This window comes from Pleurodeles waltl, chromosome 7, assembly GCF_031143425.1.
Source record: "Pleurodeles waltl isolate 20211129_DDA chromosome 7, aPleWal1.hap1.20221129, whole genome shotgun sequence".
In the NCBI taxonomy this organism is placed as follows: Eukaryota; Metazoa; Chordata; class Amphibia; order Caudata; family Salamandridae; genus Pleurodeles; species Pleurodeles waltl.
The window spans coordinates 16513507-16533196 of NC_090446.1; the positions used below are offsets into that span (position 1 = coordinate 16513507).

Consider the following 19690-nt stretch of genomic DNA (forward strand, 5'->3'; position numbering starts at 1 on the left):
TTGTGGCAGAGGTGGGGATTGACCCCGTTCTTCTACATGTTGTTTGAAGCCTTCATCGAAATACGCAGACAAACTTCGATAGACTCAACAGGGAGATTTACACCATCTATCTCTGTTGATAGAGGTGTAAAGCAGGGTTGTATTCTAGCTCCTTTTCTATTCCTGTTTCATATTAATGCATTGGAGACATTTTTAACATCTCTTAACTGTGACGTCCCTATGATTGGCTGCCAGCCCTTCCCAGTTTTGCTAAATGCCGACAATGCCATGCTGATTGCACGCATGGCAAATGGGCTACAGCTGCTTTTAGATGGATTTAATAATTTAATGGGAAGCTGTAAACTCAAAGTAAACTGCAAGAAGTCTTATGTCATGACTTGTGGCCCAAGAAATACACGGACAAGAAGATTTTTTATAGGAGATATAGCGTTTCAAAAGATGAGTGATTTTAACTGCCTTGGTTTTATCTTCAGTGACAACTTGCAGTGGGAAAGACTAATTCTCCAGAGAAGACATGGGATGGAGGCTTCCGGTGAGTCCATTTTTAGGGTCGAGCACAAAGCGCTCTGTCCCTGGTGTAATCTCTCTATGGGCTTTTAACCACGGCAATCAGTTTGTTGGGTTTGTGGGCTTGCCTTTTAAAATTCGCTTCATTTCATTAGTGAAAGGCATGTATACGTCATGCCTTTTCCGGTGTTTAGCCCTCCTCGAGCGCACTGGCCAACTATTGAAAACATACGAGGCTCCATGTTTTCCATACGGTTTCTGGACTACTTTTTCTCTTTATTTCACAGGCAGCGGGATATCGTTGGGCACTAGTCGTGCGCTTTGCATGACATCGACCCTGTTACATTGATAATTGCACGTTTTCCGGTTACATGGATAATTGCACTTTTGCCGATACGTTTCACTGCGAGCAAACTTCTGTTTCCTTTTGTGTGTCACTGTCACTCTTCATTGTGGCCATGGGCTTGCTTATGTGAAACTGTTTTACTTTTCAGTTTATGTGGCAAGAAAAGTCTGGTTAGGAGTTTTAAATGCAAATAGCTCTAAACTCGAGCAAACGTAAGACCCATTGCATTGCAAATGCTTGTTAGTTTTACTAGGAAACTCGGATTCAAACTGGTGGCCAAAATAATTACATTATGTACAATTAAAGTTCTTTGTGCAGGTGCACATGGTACAGGACCATGGGGACATACAATACCCTTAGTCCTTCAATGGGCAGAAAATAAGTTCCTAAATAGACTATCGGGAAATTCAAGGAACTCATTAAGTTTTATCACCCGCAGTGAGCTAGGGGTGCATTACTTGGAAGACAAGGTTGGTCTGGCCCCACTTCTGATGTGGATCATTATCTGAACCTCCGAGGAATTTAATCTTACCCGTAATATTGTTAAAGATTGTGTTGCCCAGTCCAAGGAGGAAGCCATTCCCTGGATTAAGTATATCAAGATAACATTTTATGATCCGGGTCCGAATAGTTACTTTGACAACCTTGACAAGATACTTTGTAATAGTAAAAATAAGGTAAGAGAGAAATATTTAGTTTTTAAAGAGGAGGTCAGATTCAGTATCAGTTCAGTCATATGTGTCCTTATTCACTACTATGGGCATGGAGCCATACCTGACGAGGGTTAAGGACTTCGAAATTAGGTTTTGTCTGACCCTATTTCGGGGGAATAGGATACATTTTTTAGTGGCCTTTCCCGTGCCAGGTACATGGTTCCAAACTTTACCGGGCTACCTTTGTGATGGAAGGCCACCACAATTATCTAAGCACTTTGGCCCATATTTATACTTTTTTAGCGGCGCATTTGCGTAATTTTTTGCTGCAAAAGTGGCGCTAACTTACAAAAAATAATTGTACTTGGTAAGTTTGCGCCGCTTTTGCGTAAAAAAATGATGCAAGTGCAGTGCAAAAAAAGTATAAATATGGGCCTTTATTCTTTTCCGCTCCTTATATTCTACTTTTTGGCTACAGTTTTTTACGCCAAGTTCTTAGAGGCAGCCATTTTAATAATCATCAGGTGGGCCGAATCTTTCTTCAGCGCCTTGAGTCCCCGGTGATTTGTTGTGCTGTTCTTAATTTTATTACACAAGCACTGTAATGGAGGAAAAAAATCTAAATCTGCTCTGTAATAGGGTGTTAACTGAATAATATGCATGCCCTGCAATAGGAAGCTTTTATTCATATGGGAATCGCACTATAGCTCAGTGGCACTCTTTAGCCATCTTTGGTTGGGACAGGTATGGGAATACACTATAGCTTGGTGGCACCCTTCAGCCATCTTTGGTTCGGACAGGTATGGTAATGCCCTATAGCTCGGTGGCACTCTTCAGCCATCTTTGTTTCAGACAGGTATGGAAACGCACTGTGGCACTCTTCACCCATCTTTGGTTGGGACAGGTAAGGGAACACGCTATGGCTCTGTGGTACTCTTCTTCCATCTTTGGTTAGGACAGGTATGGGAACTCGCTTTGTGGACATGGTTGCAGCAATGTGAGAACGAGCAGGCAGCTAAGCTCCCTGAGCCAACAGTGGCCCACGAATCATATTCCCCCAAGGCCACATGACATTAAAATGGGAAGGGGCAGCACTTACCCTCCTCATGAGACATTTTAGGCCCTTGGGATCCAATCCCTCGGGCTGCATGTCATTATAAATGGGAGGGGGAGCATGGCCCCCCTCGCAGACCCTTATTAAATCCTGACCCCCATCCCTGAGGCTGATTGCCATTAGAAACGGGAGGGGTGCTGTGTGGCCCCCCTCCCCAAGCCTATTATGGCCTTGGAAACCCCATCCCTTGGGGCCTGCCTTAGCTATATGCCAGTCCCCCGGTGCCCATCCTGGGCACCCATGAAATGCAAGTAGGGGAATGCAGGGGGAGCCTCAAGGCTGGCTCCCTACTGGAGCTGGCCTTACCCCCGTCCGGAGGAGCAGCTATTTATGCTTGCTCCCTCCAGGTTGGGGCAATATCTGTTCTGTTTCCTTGCTTGCAGACTTTGCTGTGAACATGGCTTTGCTACTTTCTAGCTTAGAGTGGATGACACTATGCTAATCCTAATCTTAAAAACTCTTCTAGAAAAACAGACATTTGAGGTGATTCAGATTCAGAGCATTGTAGGGTGCTTCATATAAAAGAGCTGCTCTCACCCTAAATGGTGGAACTACCCAGAGTTAAAAAAAGACGACCATTATGTGACATTGTTTAATTGTGATGTCTAGCTGCAAATCCCAAACCTGTGGATCTTTATTTACACAAAACAGTTGCAGGATATGTCACCTAAGTGACCCCTTCTAGACTGAGGTGCTAGGGCTTGAGCTCAGTAGGAAGCCCTCGCTTCTGTTCGTCTCACATCTGCAGTCCCACATGTAAATACAGACCTCCAGGGGTGTAACAGAACTTGAGGGGACCCCCCACGCCATGGATCCAGTTAGGAGCTCTTAGTCCAGGAGCTCTCTGCCCTTGTAGAGAGCAGGCCCACTGGAGCATGGGGGACTCCCTGCACTGCAGAGGCTGCAGGGACTTTTGTTACGCCACTGCACTCCTCCATGCTAAAGCCAGCACAGACAAAGTCGGTAAAACAGAGGGATGGAAGGCGAAAAGCTAGGGGAGAACCACGCCAGGTCTAACCCTCATGTTTAGGATATTGCACCATTGTGCACTCCTTGTGATGGACTTTAACAGCCCCTCAGTGGCAGCCAAGGGTACAGAACTCTCTGCTTTCAGTTTGATGCAAGTACAGCCTGGTTTACGAGGTCCTCTGTCTTAATGCTCTGTGGAAATCTGACTGGATGAGCATTGGGAGCAACTTTGCCACAGAAGGTCTATATCATTCCTATAGATCTCTTTTTCTTCATGGCGCTCAAATGAGTAATCCTTGAACAAGTGCCCTGCAAAGTTCCAGGAGTTGTCAGTGTCCTAGTGGGTCATGGTCAGGGCCACTGGAATTAAGCGATTGTGCGGCTGCAGCAAATTTTGCATAATCAGAGATTTGTGGCATTTGACACATAATCCATCATCTGCGGCATAACCTGCAGATTTTAAGAAAAAACATGGTTTCTATCATAAATGGTTCAAAAGCTTTAAAAAAAATTCAGTGGCACGTGTTGTTGCATGGGGAAGGCCCTTTGTACAGCTGGACTGGTCACTCATCTGTTGTTTATTGTTATATCTGGCAGTTAGGTTGAACTAATGAGGTGCAACCAACGCCCAGACAGTGTTACCATGTTTAAAAATGTGAAAATAATGAAGCAATACTATTACAATATAAGTCGCATTATGCCACATAATTTGCCTTTTTTGCTGCATAAGTTGCTCAACAATGCCGCCATATTTGCCCCTCTCTTGCCGTATTATTCCAGTGGCCCTGGTGCTGGTATAAAAGTGAATATAGCTGGTTTGCAGTGTGTGCTAGTTGCACATGAACACAGCAGGATTGTTACAACAAAGATAGTTCACAACCTGGTCTACTCCATGGAGTGTTGAACACCTGGTTCCTTCCCATCATCTTGGGTTTGGGTGGCACCACTTGAAAACTAATTGCCAGCCATTCTTGTGTCATTCGCTTTGCTTTGCCGCCTGTACATGTGGCTTGATGCTCTTACACATGTCAGATGGTAGAGCTGCTCCTAACCCTCCTGCTCTGGTAACAAACAACAACAATATTTCTAGTTAGGCTTCTTCATAATTACTACAAGACATAGGACCTGATTTAAAGTTTGGCAGAGGGAATTACTCCATCACAACGTGATGAATATTCCTCCTGCCATATTACGATTCCACAATATCCTATGGAAATTGTAATCCAGCGTACGGGATATCCATCATGTTTCTGACAGAGTAACCCGTCTGCCAAAATCTAAATCAACCCCATAGTCTATTTCTACATCAAAGCTGCGGAACTTCTTGGAAATTAGCACATTATTTGGAAAATGTGCCCAGGACACTAAGGTTCTGACAGACAGATGCTGAAGTCCTCAAGTAAACACACTAAACATAGCTCTCATCTCCACTCGCGTTGGGTGGTTTTAGTTATCCCACCAGAGGCCCTAAGATGATTCATCGAAATACAAAGAGAACAGTGCATCAGCCTTTCATTAATACCAATGGCGGCCTTCTTATATTGTAACCCACATGGTTCATATTTATCACGAAAAGGAATGATCCTGGTTACGTATGTTACTGTCAGAAATAATCTTGGATACTTATGAAACGGATAGGAATAACTTATATTTCTACGTTACTGATAGGAATAATCTCAGATACATATGCTAATGACAGTGATATCTTGGATATGTATTTTACTCATAGGAATAATCTTCAATGTGCATGTTACTGATAGGAATAATCTTAAATGCATCTGTTACTGATGGGAACGATATCGGTTATAGATGTTACTGATAGGAATGATCTTGGATACGTTTGTTACTAATAGGAAAAATTGTTACTGATAGAATTAACCTTGGATATTTGTGTTACTCAAAGGAATAATATTGAATGTGTATGTTATTGATAGAAAGCATCTTGGATACATATGTTACCAATAGAAATAATCTTGGATACGTATGTTACAGATAGAAATAATCTTATATATGTATGTTATCTATAGAAATAATCTTGGATACATCTGTTACCAATGGAAATGTTCTTGAATGTATGTGTCACGAATAGGAATGATCTCAGTTAAGTATGCTACTGATAGGAATACTCTTGAATGTATGTGTTATGGACAAGAATGATTTGAGTTACATATGTTGCTGATAGGAATGATCTTCAACGTATATGTCACAGACAGGAATGATCTTGGTTACATATGTTACTTACTGTGCAGGAATGATCTCCTTTAGACATATTAAGATTTAGGGCCTGATTCATATCTCGGTGGACTGGTTACTCCACGGCGATGGATAGCCCGTCTGCCAGAATATAAACCTCATGTTCTACGGGATTCATATTCCGGCGGACTGGTTACTCCACGGTGATGTATAGCCCGTCCGCCAGAATATAAACCTCATGTTCTATGGGATTCATATTCCGGCGGACTGGTTACTCCATCACAACGGCGATGGATAGCCCGTCCGCCAGAATATAAACCTCATGTTCTACGGGATTCATATTCCGGCGGACTGGTTACTCCACGGCGATGGATAGCCCGTCCGCCAGAATATAAACCTCATGTTCTACTGGATTCATATTCCGGCGGACTGGTTACTCCATCACAACGGCGATGGATAGCCCGTCCGCCAGAATATAAACCTCATGTTCTACGGGATTCATATTCCGGCGGACTGGTTACTCCATCACAACGGCGATGGATAGCCCGTCCGCCAGAATATAAACCTCATGTTCTACGGGATTCATATCTCGGCGGACTGGTTACTCCATCACAACAGCGATGGATAGCCCGTCCGCCAGAATATGAACCTCATGTTCTATGGGATTCATATTCCGGCGGACGGGCTACCCAGCCCCGTAGTGATGGAGTAACCCTTCCACCGGAACCTAAATCAGGCACTTTGTTATCTTAAAACATGAAGCTCACAATTCCCGTGGTTGAAAAAGCTTTAGCAAGTCTACTGCCCATTTTCCGCCCGAGCGTGGTAATGCGGATCCCAGCAGACATTAAATGGCTGTATTATCCTGGGTGAAGAACAATAAAAGCACGGTAACTTCTATGTACATGATATAAAATCCCGGAAAGTATTAATGGTTGTGTTATTGGTCCTGAAGAATGTGGGATAAAGGCCAAGAAGCCACCAAAACACTGTTTCAACACAGTGACCTTTTACGTACTTTGTTTGTATACAGTGTTTTTTGTGGTATTTTTTAGACTAAGGGCCAGATTTACAAGGCCCCTAGAGCCACATTAGAGTCATTTTTTATGTTAATGTGGCGTTAACTAGGCCATGCTCCATCGCCATCGCCATATTTACAAAGTGGTGCAATGCGTTCCGGCGGTGGGAGGCCCATAAAAATGACGCAGTCAAATTTACATCATCGCACTGTGCATTTTTAGCGTCATTGTTAACGTCCGCTCAGAGCAGGCTTTAAAATGAAGCGCCCATTACTTTCAATAGGCCTCCCTTTACTTTGCAGGATTAGCTCCATTTTTTAGGACACTAATCCTGCAAAGTACCACAATAGCATCATAAATTATGACACTATTGTCCTAACGTGCGCCATGGTGCATCGTATTGTAAATACTGCGCTCGTTAGGTGCCGGTAGGGGCGTGCACAAGAAAAATGGCGCATCACAGCTGATGCACCATTTTCTGGTAAATCTGGCCCTAAATGTTTGGATGATTTATCTAGTCTAGTCTGGATGAATATCAATAGTATTTTATGTGTATTTCATTAAATATTTATGAGATTCTAAATATGTGCTTTTTGTGAACCAGCACTTTTTGTTCCTTATTAGACATTTTCTGAGAGCAAGAGAGGAAAAAACACACAAAACAGAAAGACGGGGGAAGAGAAAGACAGAAAATCCATCACCAACAGAGAAAGCAGGAGCATTTAAGAGTGAGATAACAGGGCGGGGAGTGTCTGACGGGAAATTAAAGAGGGCTGAGGTGGATTCAGGACTACACACCCTGGCTATTCAGCATGCTAAGATTTTATAGCACCAGCCGCAGGTGTCCGAGCACCGCTTTTGGGTACCGGTACTTACTACTTTACAAATAAAGCACTGCCTTCAATGGAATCACTGTGGTGGCGGTTCCCTTCACGGTACAGAGAGGACTGCAGGTCCGGCACGTGCCTCTGAATTTGCAGACAGTAGTCCATCAGGATGATGGGGGTTATGTCCCCTGCCACCCCGATGGGCAGAATACCGATCTTCAATATAATGTAGGCCCTGAGATTAGCTCCTGAGTTGACTTAGACCATGGGTCCACCTGCCAACTATAAGTGGAGCTGAGAAAAAAACATAGGCGCATGGGCTAGAGCACGCAACATCCGTCTGCAGAGGGATGTCATGAGAGCATCTGTATATCTAGGGATCGGCCAATGAATATTCAGAAGTTAACATTCCTGTGTAAGAGACGCCCCTGTGCTGGTGCAGTATCCCTGACTGCACTCAAAGGAATATACCCTTGGAAGGAAGGCAGAAACAAAATGGCCTCCTTGTTTGTTTTTAGGTCGAGTGTTAGCGTTCGGCCTGCTGTATACTAAAGTATACAATAGAGTGAGTTCCAGCATTCTGATTGGTTAGTTGCAGTGTCCTTCAAAAATCCTTGCTTGCTAGTGGTCAGTTTGCCTCTTTGTCCTGCCTTTTTTCACTTTGGGAGCAGGACAAAGTACTGTGTAATTACGCTATGTCCTGTTTATCTCTTCTATAAGGGACTTTTTTTTGGCATTTGCCTGTTTCACCTCAACAGTGTGTGTGCTTGTTCAGTCCCTCCTCCCTCTGTAAACATAAACCAACAGCAGAGGGGGGCTTTTCCAGGGCCAACTCGTCCTCGCTCTCTTCCTTTTGTTATTTTCAGTCTGTCTGGCAATAAAAGTCCAGTCAGTAATTTACAGCTCTGAGCTCTAACTCGGACAAACACGAGACCATAGTATTCCAAATGCTTGTTTCACAGTGTTTGCAAGCGAGCTCTCGGTCTACACGCTAACAGTCATGACTCTCGAAAGATGGCACACAATAACATATTTATGCAGCTCGACTGCAAGGTACGATTCCGCCGTGCCACTGCTATTACCGTGATTGGGCGGGTTTTTGCCTTTACGGTGGCGATCCTTCCAATATTTGGTGTTAGCAGCTATATGAAAGTCATCTGCTTCCCAATGGACATAGAAGGCAGACTCTCGCAATCTTACATCGTTTTTATTCTGGTGCTAAACGTCTGTGTGTTGTTTATTATATGTGCTTGCTACATTGGCCTCTACCTAACGGTTAGAAACCCAAACGTCGTCTGGTCGAACAGTGACACAAAAACTGCAAAGCGGATGGCAATCCTCTGCATGGCGCCAATTTCCTTCTCTGCAATCTCAGCATCGCTGAAGATCTTGCTCACTACAGTTTCCAAATCAAAGATCCTGCGCGTTTTATTCTACCCGATCTCTATTCGTGTGCCGACCCCTTTTTGTGCGCTATTTTTACCAAGACATTCCGCACAGACTTTTTCATCTTAATGTGCAAGTTTGGCTGTTGCGAAGTTCAGGCTCAGAACTGTAGAACAGAGACTTCTTCCTCTCTCCATCACTCCCACATGAGAAACGGACATTATGTTCCCCTCCGAAAAATAGCGCCGCTTCGATTCGCACGCTGGTGCCTCTGAATAACTTGAGCTAAAGGCCGCAGTCACGTATATTAAGCCAGAAGAGGGCTGACTGTGAACTAATTTCATCTGTGAATTTGTAAGAATAAAAGAACACAATTCGCAAAGAGCACATATTGTAATTTTGGTATTAGCATGATGCCAACATGGACGTAATGCTTTGCGGTACTGCGTTAATCACCACAGGCAATTTAGGTTCCCGCACGAAGAATAAACGGCACAGCCGTTCCTCTCAGCGCCATTGCGGTTTGTCATCCTAATTCGAGTGTTTGACGGTAGCGAGAGAATGTTATAGTGTTTTTTGGTACAACGCAGGGATCACAGTGGCACAAAATGATGTTATATGTATCAATGCGTAATCTTTAACGCCTCGCCAGTGGGTAGTAAGCGCTATATAAGTACAGTTTCAATACATTGGGTCACAGCATCACTGATTTACATAAAAGGGCGGCTGAAAAAAAATTGAACCTTTTTAAATGCACTCTCTTATGAAAGCAGGCATTCCAGATAAAGGGAATACAATTGTCGAGAAGGAAAGCTTGAATTTCATCATCTTTTCTGAGAGAAAAATTAAGATCCAAAGAATGCATTTGCATTTCACCGTATATCATGGCATTAAACAATGATCTCCTTAAATGTATTTGAAATCTTCTCTCCGCACATATCAATCTTGCCCCTACTCATACGCTTTTCAAAAATGATCTCATGTCTCATCTGATCAGTAAACTCAATAGCTCTTTGTAATTCATTCCTGATCTCTGTGATGTATATTTGTGCCAAATCTAACTTCAGTCTACTCTGTCACAGTTACTTGGTACCTTACAATGTATCATGGTTTTGTTTCTCCTGTATGCCTGAAATTGTCCTCCATTTCTGTATCTTAATTGTTTCCACTACCATCTAAAGCGCCGTGATGCCCCTCTAGTGGGAATGGAAATATAGCGCTATGCTGACAAATAAATACATATTTGTCCTCTTGTTTACTCCAAACGTGTGCTGCACGTTTGTCTGTTCTGGTTCGCAGCAAATTATCTCTCTCTCTGAGAAGTGATTCTGCAGCACACATACCAAGAGGCATCATGTCAGAAGTGCACCAGTGCAGGCAGAGATCATTACAGTGCTGTTGTACTCAGTGCAGTTCACTCAACGCAGCACAGCAACTTCACTTGATTCACTGCACTGCGTGATAGATTTGTAATCTGGACCAGAGTTTGAACCACCTGAAAGTATGATATCTTACAGGTCGCAGTGATATATTTCCGATGAGCCATGGCTAGGTCATTCCTCCTACCAACCACAATTTGTGCGTACCTTCGACTGCACAAAAAGGGGCATACGTCTGAGCCTTTCCACCGCAGTTGCATCACTTTTTGTGACGCAATGGTGGTGCAAACCATGATCTATTGTCTATGAGGCCATGCAAAGCCACCTCAGGTGGCTATGCATGGCCTCATAGCAGTGATTAATTTGTAAATAAAAACGTGCCGGTGTCCAAAGCCCTCCTCTTAAAAATGCAGCTGCTATGTTTAAATGTGCGAACACAGAATACTGAGGCAGCATAATCCTGGAGCCATCTTGGGCCTCTTCAATCCATTTACAGCCATTCACTGCCCCTTCAGCTCATTCTTGCAGCTTTCTGCTTTCTCCCTTTGTGACGCTTTTTCGTTTTTCTCTTCCTCCGTGTTTCCCATATGTGTCTTTTGCTTGCAATAAATGTTTGAGGCAGAAGAATAAGCGCTGGCCCTCAAAAATTAGTGTCAGGGCTCACCGGAAACAATGAGCACAAATTAAGCACTGCCTCATTGATAAGGAGTAAGGCAAAGCACAGCAAATCACTATGTTACCGTACACCCATGAATTTTCACTTATCCCCAGATTTACAAGAGCTTGTAACCCGGGGGATGCACCAAAACCTTACACCTCTCCAGGGGATGTGCAACAAGGAGGAATATCACTGTTTCTCCCCCTTTTTCACTCTTTCTTCGTGTGCTGCACCATGGTGCAAGGGTGCCTGCATTGGTGCTAACTGCCAAAATGGTGGCGGCACGGTCAGAAAAGACAGGAGTGCGCCCTATCGCTTACATACACCACATTCCTGCCCTTTCACTGTGACGCGGGACAGCGCAGCAGCGGCAAAAGCCATAAATATGGGCCACAGTGTGCACTCGATAAATGAACTTGGATTGGTGCATGCAGGGGTTAGCATGGGCTTGTGCATCCAATGCAATGAGCTAGGCCGAGCTGACTCAAGGAGACACCTGCAGTGAACTGCCCAGCCCCCTCTTATGCCTCTCAGGTTCACCAGCAGCACAGAATAGTAGCAGAGGACCCCTTCACTGTTTCCTGCAGGATATGACGTCTGCACTCTGAGCTCGCCAGATAGTCAGTCCCCCACTTGCATCCCTGGCAGGCCCAGAAACGGATGCCAATGCAAGAGGCAGGTGTCCCACATTGGTACCCACTGACACCTCACCTAAAACTATTGTACAGAAATTCACAAAGGCACTGGTACTTGATGCATGTTATCCAGTTATGTGTTCACTGATTAATATGTTACACACGGAGTATGAGAAAAAAACTTAACAAAACATATGCGGATATTGGAGGAAAGATTGCCAATAATCAATGGGACAACTTCACTTTGAATTCTGTCTGCCATATTCCTTTTAAGTTAAGATAGTCCTTGCCATGAAATGAATGAATATGATTAAATAAGCATTTAACAGTGGCCTGCAAAATTCGAGCCATTTGCTCTTGCGCAATTAGGTGAAAATTCTTGAACATTACATAAAAAAGTATACAAGAGGTGAAATCCTCACATTCATTTTGGACACGAGGATGCACTTTGCACTAAAAACATGATGTTAAACTACACATAATGCAAACTGCACTGCTCATGTTCTGTTCGCGTTGTTTCCGTGCGCCTGCATTGGTATTTTGCGCTGATTATCGCCCTAATTACACGACTTCCGTAACGGTGTAATCATTCATGTGCAAAAAAAATGCACAAACAAACTGGTCCTGGTGCCAGGACAGAGCATCGCCGCATGTATCATGTGGGTGCTTTCATGCTCCCAGGGTGTCTAGTTAGCTGCTGCCATCCCAGAATGCACCGGTCTCACATTCACAGTCTGTAATGACCAACACACCTCTAATGCTCTCTCTTCTCCTTCACACACAGGCCTTCTTCGAAGAGCACGAGCGCTCGGACATGGCTTCCAAGAGGAAGAAATGGATGACACGAGGTCTGCCCCTGGGCCTCCTCTTGGTGGTGTCTGTTATCACCCTCCTGCTCGTCCTAAACTTCACCATCCTCTCCTGCAGCCGAGGTAAGGTCGCAGCAGAAAACGCCAACGTTTGGGAGAGTCTGAGAGTGTGCACCCTGAGATCCCTTCGTTAAACAAGCATTGGCAAACTCACCAGGCCTGCCTTTTTCAAGGAGATTGTTTGGTGGTAGTTGAATTTCTTTTTATGTGCCACCCACAGCTTTTCTGCAACAAAAATCCCCAACTGAAACCAGATCATGGTCTACAGCTGTACAGATGTTGAAACTAGAGCCCCTTATCTGGACAGACTGCACAAGCAGAGGTAATCCAGGCCCTCCCAGAGCAGTGATGTGAAGTTTATGTTGTTAGTGGTGAGCTTAAAAACCACATACATCAAAATATTGCATTGCACATGATGTTGTCAAACGGCCGGCGTCTCTGTCACATCTTTAAAGAGCTGACATTGGCTCTATTGTATAGCAATTATTACTTGAGTTTCTTCTCCAAATCCTACTGTGAACTGAAACGGGCCAGTGTAAGCAAATAGGAAATGCCATACCCTTGGGAACCGCTTCCAAAGCATCAGCAAACCATGAAAAAGGCTTGGAAACCAGCGGCCGAAAGCGGCTGACCCAGAGCCCACTCGCTTGTTGTGCTCCTTGTGTATTTGTTCCGAGGGTTCATGACATGAGGTCATCCTGAGCTAAAGCTGTCTGTAGCCAGACCTCAAAACCACACCATGTTGTCCATCTGCTTGTCAGACGGATTGTACAGGGGTCCCACTGTTACCTTGTCAGTCATCTAGGTGCACACAGGCCACAGACCCACATGGCCAAGGGCTGAACTCCTGAGTGCCCAGGGGGCAAGAGGGGTGTACACATCCGGGGCACTTCTGGAGCACGGAAGGGCTGCACTGGCTCGTGCGACCCCTTCCGCAGCACCCACTGCACAGGCACCGGGTGTGGTGCAAATATTTATATGAATGTTCTTAACACTCGTGAAGATAGTCTCGAGACCATAATGCACATATTGTTGGACTCTGTATCATATGAGACATCATGAGTGCCGTTTGAGTGACAGCGCCAAGTGCAAATCGAACTATGGGACACTCATGACAGCTAATTACCTGTAAATGTGTTATTTTACATGATTAAAGCAAACCAGAAACGATAACTCTCACCTGTATTCCCCTGCTGAGCTGTTTGATATTAGATTTGCAGTTTACCTGGGAGTCAGTCTAGTTCTGGGCGAGTGGTAGATGCGAGAAGCTTCGTTATAGTATTAGGAATCTGTACTCTCTCTTGCCAACATCTCATGCCTATATGAGCACATTCACCTCTTATTTTCAGCCGTGCACAACGATTCTTCGTTACTTCACTGTTTTCACATTTTACTGGTTAAGACTTATCCTATTAAAATTGTTCTGAATATTGTGGAATCTACGGAACAACTTGTGTTGTGTGTGTGTGTGTGTGTGTGTGTGTGCGTGTGTGGATGTAGTAGTGTGTATGAGTGTCGGTGAATGTCTTTGTGTGTTTGTTGGTGTAAGTGTGTCAGTGTTAATGTGTATGTTGGTGTATGTGTGTCAGTGTTTATGTGTACATCTGTTTGTTGATGTATGTGTGTCAGTGTTTATGTGTAAGTGTGTTTGTTGGTGTATGTGTGTCAGTGTTTATGTGTACATCTGTTTGTTAGTTTATGTGTGTCAGTGTTTATGTGTACGTGTGTTTGTTGGTGTATGTGTGTCAGTGTTTATGTGTATGTGTGTTTGTTGGTGCATGTGTGTCAGTGTTTTATGTGTACGTGTGTTTGTTGGTGCATGTGTGTCAGTGTTTATGTCTATGTGTGTTTGTTGTTGTATGTGTGTCAGTGTTTATGTGTATGTGTGTTTGTTCGTGTATGTGTGTCAGTGTTTATGTATGGTGTTAGTGTTTTATGTGTACGTGTGTTTGTTGGTGCATGTGTGTCAGTGTTCATGCCTATGTGTGTCTGTTGGTGTATGTGAGTCAGTTTTTTTTGTGTACGTGTGTTTGTTGGTGCATGTGTGTCAGTGTTTATGTGTATGTGTGTTTGTTGGTGCATGTGGTTTTGTATGTCTACATGTGTATGTTGGTGTATGTGTGTCAGTGTTTATGTCTATGTGTGTTTGTTGGTGCATGTGTGTCAGTGTTTATGTGTACGTGTGTTTGTTGGTGCATGTGAGTCAGTGTTTATGTCTATGTGTGTTTTTTGGTGTATGTGTGTCAGTGTTTATTTGTAGATGTGTTTGTTGGTGTATGTGTGCCAGTGTTTATGTGTACGTCTGTTTGTTGGTGTATGTATGTCAGTGTTTATGTGTATTTGTTGGTTTATATGTGGCAGTATTAATGTGTACATGTGTTTGTTGGTGCATGTGGTTTTATATGTCTACATGTGTATGTTGGTGTATATATGTCAGTGTTTATGTCTATGTGTGTTTGTTGGTGTATATGTGTCAGTGTTTATGTCTATGTGTGTTGGTTGGTGCATGTGTGTCAGTGTTTATGTATACGTGTGTTTGTTGGTGTATGCGTGCCAGTGATTATGTGTACGGGTGTTTGTTGGTGCATGTGTGTCAGTTTTTATGTGTACATGTGTTTGTTGGTGTATGTGTGTCAGTGTTTATGTGTGTTTGTTGGTGTATATGTGTCAGTGTTTATGTCTATGTGTGTTGGTTGGTGCATGTGTGTCAGTTTTTATTTGTACATGTGTTTGTTGGTGTATGTGTGTCAGTGTTTATGTGTGTTGGTTGGTGCATGTGTGTCAGTGTTTATGTCTATGTGTGTTTGATGATGTATGTGTGTCTGTGTTTATGTGTACATGTGTTTGTTGGGGTATGTGATGCACTTATCTAAGAGACCAGGTTCCAGGTTTACTAACACTTTGCACTGGGTTTGCATTACTTTGGTAACACAAACCCAAAATACTGTGTGATGCTGGGATTTACTATCAGGATTTGTGCTGTATAGTTTCCATTAGTAGTGTGAAGTTACGCTATGTGCTGCTTTGCCCTACTCTGCATAAAGGAGGCGTTCCATGGGTGATACATGGGCATTCCCGTGCAAATACCCAAGAGTTTAATGCTCATTCTTAGCTATAAACATTCATAGACAGGGATTTGCACCAAACCTTTACGCCTACTCAAGTCAAGTGTAAAAAGGAGAAATGTCATTTCTCCTAGTTTTTCCTACTTTGCATGCGTGCTGCATTGTACAGCACGAAGAAGGGAAAGTGTCAAAGGATGGTTTTTACACTGGAAGGTTGCCCTTCCAGTCCAAAAAACATTCCTTACAGAACGCACTACGACTCAAAGGTGTGTGCGGTGGTGCATTGGCAGGCCAAAGTGCGCAAGCGCGCAGAGAGAGGAAAACATCTCACAGCAAGAGGAAAACAGCACCATACGTTGGTAGATATGCACTGTTCTGCTCACTTCCTTTCATGCAATGCTGCGTTGTGTGCCATTTTTGTAAATCTGGGCCAAAGCATGCCCTGTGCACTTCTTTGCTAAACATGCTACATTATATTATATCTCCTTCTCTTTGCAAAGAATTGTCTCTATTTGTTTTACTAGCAGTCCCATATGTTGAAATCATCCATTGTAAGTTTATTCATTTTTCTGAACATTTGGAAACATCTGTGGAAAACTGTGCAACTTTGTGGAGTTTATGAAGTTTTTTCATATCTAGATATTAGTGTGACGTGAACTTTGTCACAGTTTATGATGCTTGTATCCTTATCTATGCTTCCAAAATGGTTCTGCAGAAAATATTTGCTGCAAAAAACATTTTTTTTTTGCACAACTGCATAGTTCATTGAAAAGATCTGCAAGAGGTAAAGTTGCGGAGAAAATAATGGTGCGCAGCCGATGCATCACTTTTTGTGATGCAGTGGAGATGCATAGTGCAGTCCCATATCTACAAGGCCTCACAAAGTCACTATGATGGCTTTGCATGGGCTTGTAGAAATGGTGTAAGGCAACACAGCATCAGGGAGGCATTCTACGGGCGTTGCAGTGGGTTTTCCCATGCAACACCCAGAGTTTTGGACCTTTCCCAGATTTACAAGTCATTGTAAATCTGGGAATGCGTCAATTCTTATGTCTCCCCAGGGGAGGCACAACAAGGAGAAATATCTTTATTTCTCCTCGTTTTTCCTCTTTCTGTGTGTGCTGCATTCTTCAGCCACACAGAAAAAGGAAAAAGCCTCTGTGAATTCTTTTTGTGCAGGAAGATGTCTCTTCCTGCACAGAAACAAATCTTGTCTGCAACACAGGCATCCATGGACCATGGTGCAAGAGTGCCTGCATTGGTGCTAGGCAGACCATTGCACGCCAGCGCAGGGGGAGAGGACAGAAATGCATTTTGCAGATACGGTGCAGTTCTGCCTCTTCCCGGTGGTGCATGGCAGCAAGGTCAGTTGCTGCACTGTCCTGCACTACAGGGCTCGAAAATAAGTTGCTGTGTGTGTATTTACCTAAATGTAATGATGAAGCAAGTGTTCAAATAGCAGGAGTGTCACTCAAGGGATAATGCTGAGCTTGACAGAAAACATTTTGTGTGAAACTCTTCCAAATTATAGGGTTATTTAAAAACTTTTGTGTAGATGCTTGGATGGTGCCAGGTGATGCAAAGCATTGCATCAATTTACCTACTACTAAAAAGGCCTGCGGGTGCAGCATAAAACTCAGCTGTCCAGGACCGCATGAGCGGCCGCACAACCATTAGTAAATCTAGGGCTTAATGTGACAAAAAAATTACAAAGACCTAAGAAAATTCGGAGACTTTATAGACTCATGGGCATATTTACAAGAAATGATGCATAGCTGTGTTGTGTCAGCGATGCAGCAAAATAACTTGTGCTTTGGTATGACAGAATCCTACGCCATGGATGCATCATATTTGCAATATTGGGCACCAAGGCGTAGGGTCCCAGGGTGCGGCAGGAATTGTGACGCATCCAAGGGAAGGGTGCTGCAACGCACCCACTAAAAAAGTGACGCATTTCTGAACTTGGTGTCAGAAGTGATGCAACTTGGGCAGTGTGTCAAAAACTGAGGCGATGCGTCAGTACAGATTGACGCAAAGAGCCTAATGAGTGAGGACCAGTGAAAAATACTGTAAAATGGTGGAATATCGCCTTCTACACTTTTACATCGGTCCTGGATGTAAGAGGTAATGTATGCAGTATGCCTATATGTCCCATTATAGTTGGCATAGTCTACTTATGTTCATGTAGAGACCTGAGTATGTGTGACATAGTGAGTGGCAGTGTAATGTAAGTGAATACAAGTGTATGTCGGAATGTGAATTAGCAATACATATTTTACCTACCTTATGTGTGTACTTACCTTTTGTCCTTTGCAGTACTCAGGCCTGAACTTGGGGAACCGTTCCTCAATGGAGAAGTGACAATTCTCCCCGTCCCTTACAGAGAGTACATAAGATCAAAATCGCTTTAATGCAGCGGATGATAAAATCATAGGTGCTGTGGTCCCGGCTTGGTCAGGGGGTCTTACAACATGATTGACACATGTGTGACCCACTTCTAGTAGAGGGGAAGTAAAATACAGACATATTCTAGTGTGTAAAGTGAGTGGTCCTTTTGAAAAACCACTACATCATTTCCTACACCTGGGTTAAGGAGGCATTGGAATTTTGATGCAATCCAGGCTTAAAGTGATGTATCTCAAAGATGCGTCAAACAGTGGAAAACTTGTATCATTCCACCAGTCGGAAGTTAGTTTTTACGAAGGAACGCTTACCCTGCATAAATTATAAGCTTTGTGGCGCAGCTGGTTCTAGTGCTAGTACTTTTTGATGCAGCCCATCAAAAACTGACACATTGGGCCCAATACATCGTTTTGTAAATAGAGGGCAACATGGAGCATAGATTTCACCGCCGGTGTGTCAAAAAAAAATTATGCAACAGTGGCGCAAGCTCCTTGTAAATACCCCCGTTAGTGAACTCCAACCTAACACCTTGAGCAGGGGGTGATGCCCACTTGTAATTCAGCTAAGGAAGTCCTTTTCATGCATTTCTGGATGTCAGAGTTCACATATCCCCACTGGTACCTCTCTACTGGTGTGAACTGTGTACATAGGTCACCTGAGCCGAGTGTGGGCTTGTGTCAACACCTTTATAAACCCAGTCTCCTCACGAAACGCCTGGTGATGGGCACGTGCTGCACTGCCATAGCCGAAACAAAATATTTTATCGTTTAAAGTTTAAATGGGAAAGGACCTGGGATGCTTACTGTCTTTTACTTTGCTTTACGATAACAATGTCTAAAGTTGGCAGAAAAATATTACAGGAATTTGATTGTCTTCGCCTTTGTAAAAGAGGTGTGTTGTGTCATTCCATAAATCACATTATGACATGGACAAGACACCCCTTAGGCTTGTCACTTCTATTCCCTCTTACCATGAGCTGCATCTGTGGCTTACTGGGGTAATATAGTGCCTAGGTGCGTCCTTACGTATCCCTAAAATTTCCACAGCGTTTTGATGAAATAGCACAGTTCTCCACTGATCCCCAGTGATGTTCTTGTCATGTGACAGCATGCTGCTGTTGTTGTGGCTCTGTGTTGTGAAGCTGGAACCGCTTAGTTGGCTAGATGTCTACCCAGGCGCTATAAATAGAAGTGATAATTGGAATGCTGGTTTTTGTGATGTGCATGGGTCTAAGCTAGCATATTCTTTAAATGTCACCTTGAACGTGCTTGCATATAGTTTACCTTTACCTACTGTCCTTTAATTTCATTCACATTCACAAACAAAAAGGATTGTTAGCCAAAAAGATTGAATAGTGACAACTTGTTTTTCATATTGGGCTCCCATGTGCGTTTTGTCCTTTTGCAGCACTGTAAATAACGAGCGTTATTACACAACTTAATGGTGCTCAGTTTACCAACCTCAGAGGGATGAATTAAAGGCTGAGTTTTCTTTGCCAGGATTTTAATGTATTGTCAACAGCTCAGAGCAGATGTCAGCAGTAAGTATTTAGCTCACTGAGCCATCTTCACTTGTATATGTTTTATTATTGGTGTTTGCTGGGTAACAGTAGAGGGTTGTACAGCATTCCTTGTGAACACTGTAGCAAATGTGTTGTATGTCTTCTA

General features: G+C 43.5%; 1 protein-coding gene across 4 annotated transcripts in view; it reads left to right on the forward strand.

Annotated features, from left to right (window-relative positions):
- LOC138303562 (kell blood group glycoprotein-like) overlaps positions 1–19690 on the forward strand; it is a 265259-nt gene that overhangs the window by 64339 nt on the left and 181230 nt on the right. For 3 of the 4 annotated variants that reach the window (XM_069242815.1, XM_069242817.1, XM_069242816.1), the window contains exon 2: positions 12471–12618. In XM_069242815.1, coding sequence (XP_069098916.1) covers positions 12471–12618 — 148 coding nt within the window. Of the gene's footprint in view, positions 1–473; positions 533–12470; positions 12619–19690 lie in introns of all 4 variants that reach the window. The other variant, XM_069242818.1, reaches the window with a different exon arrangement.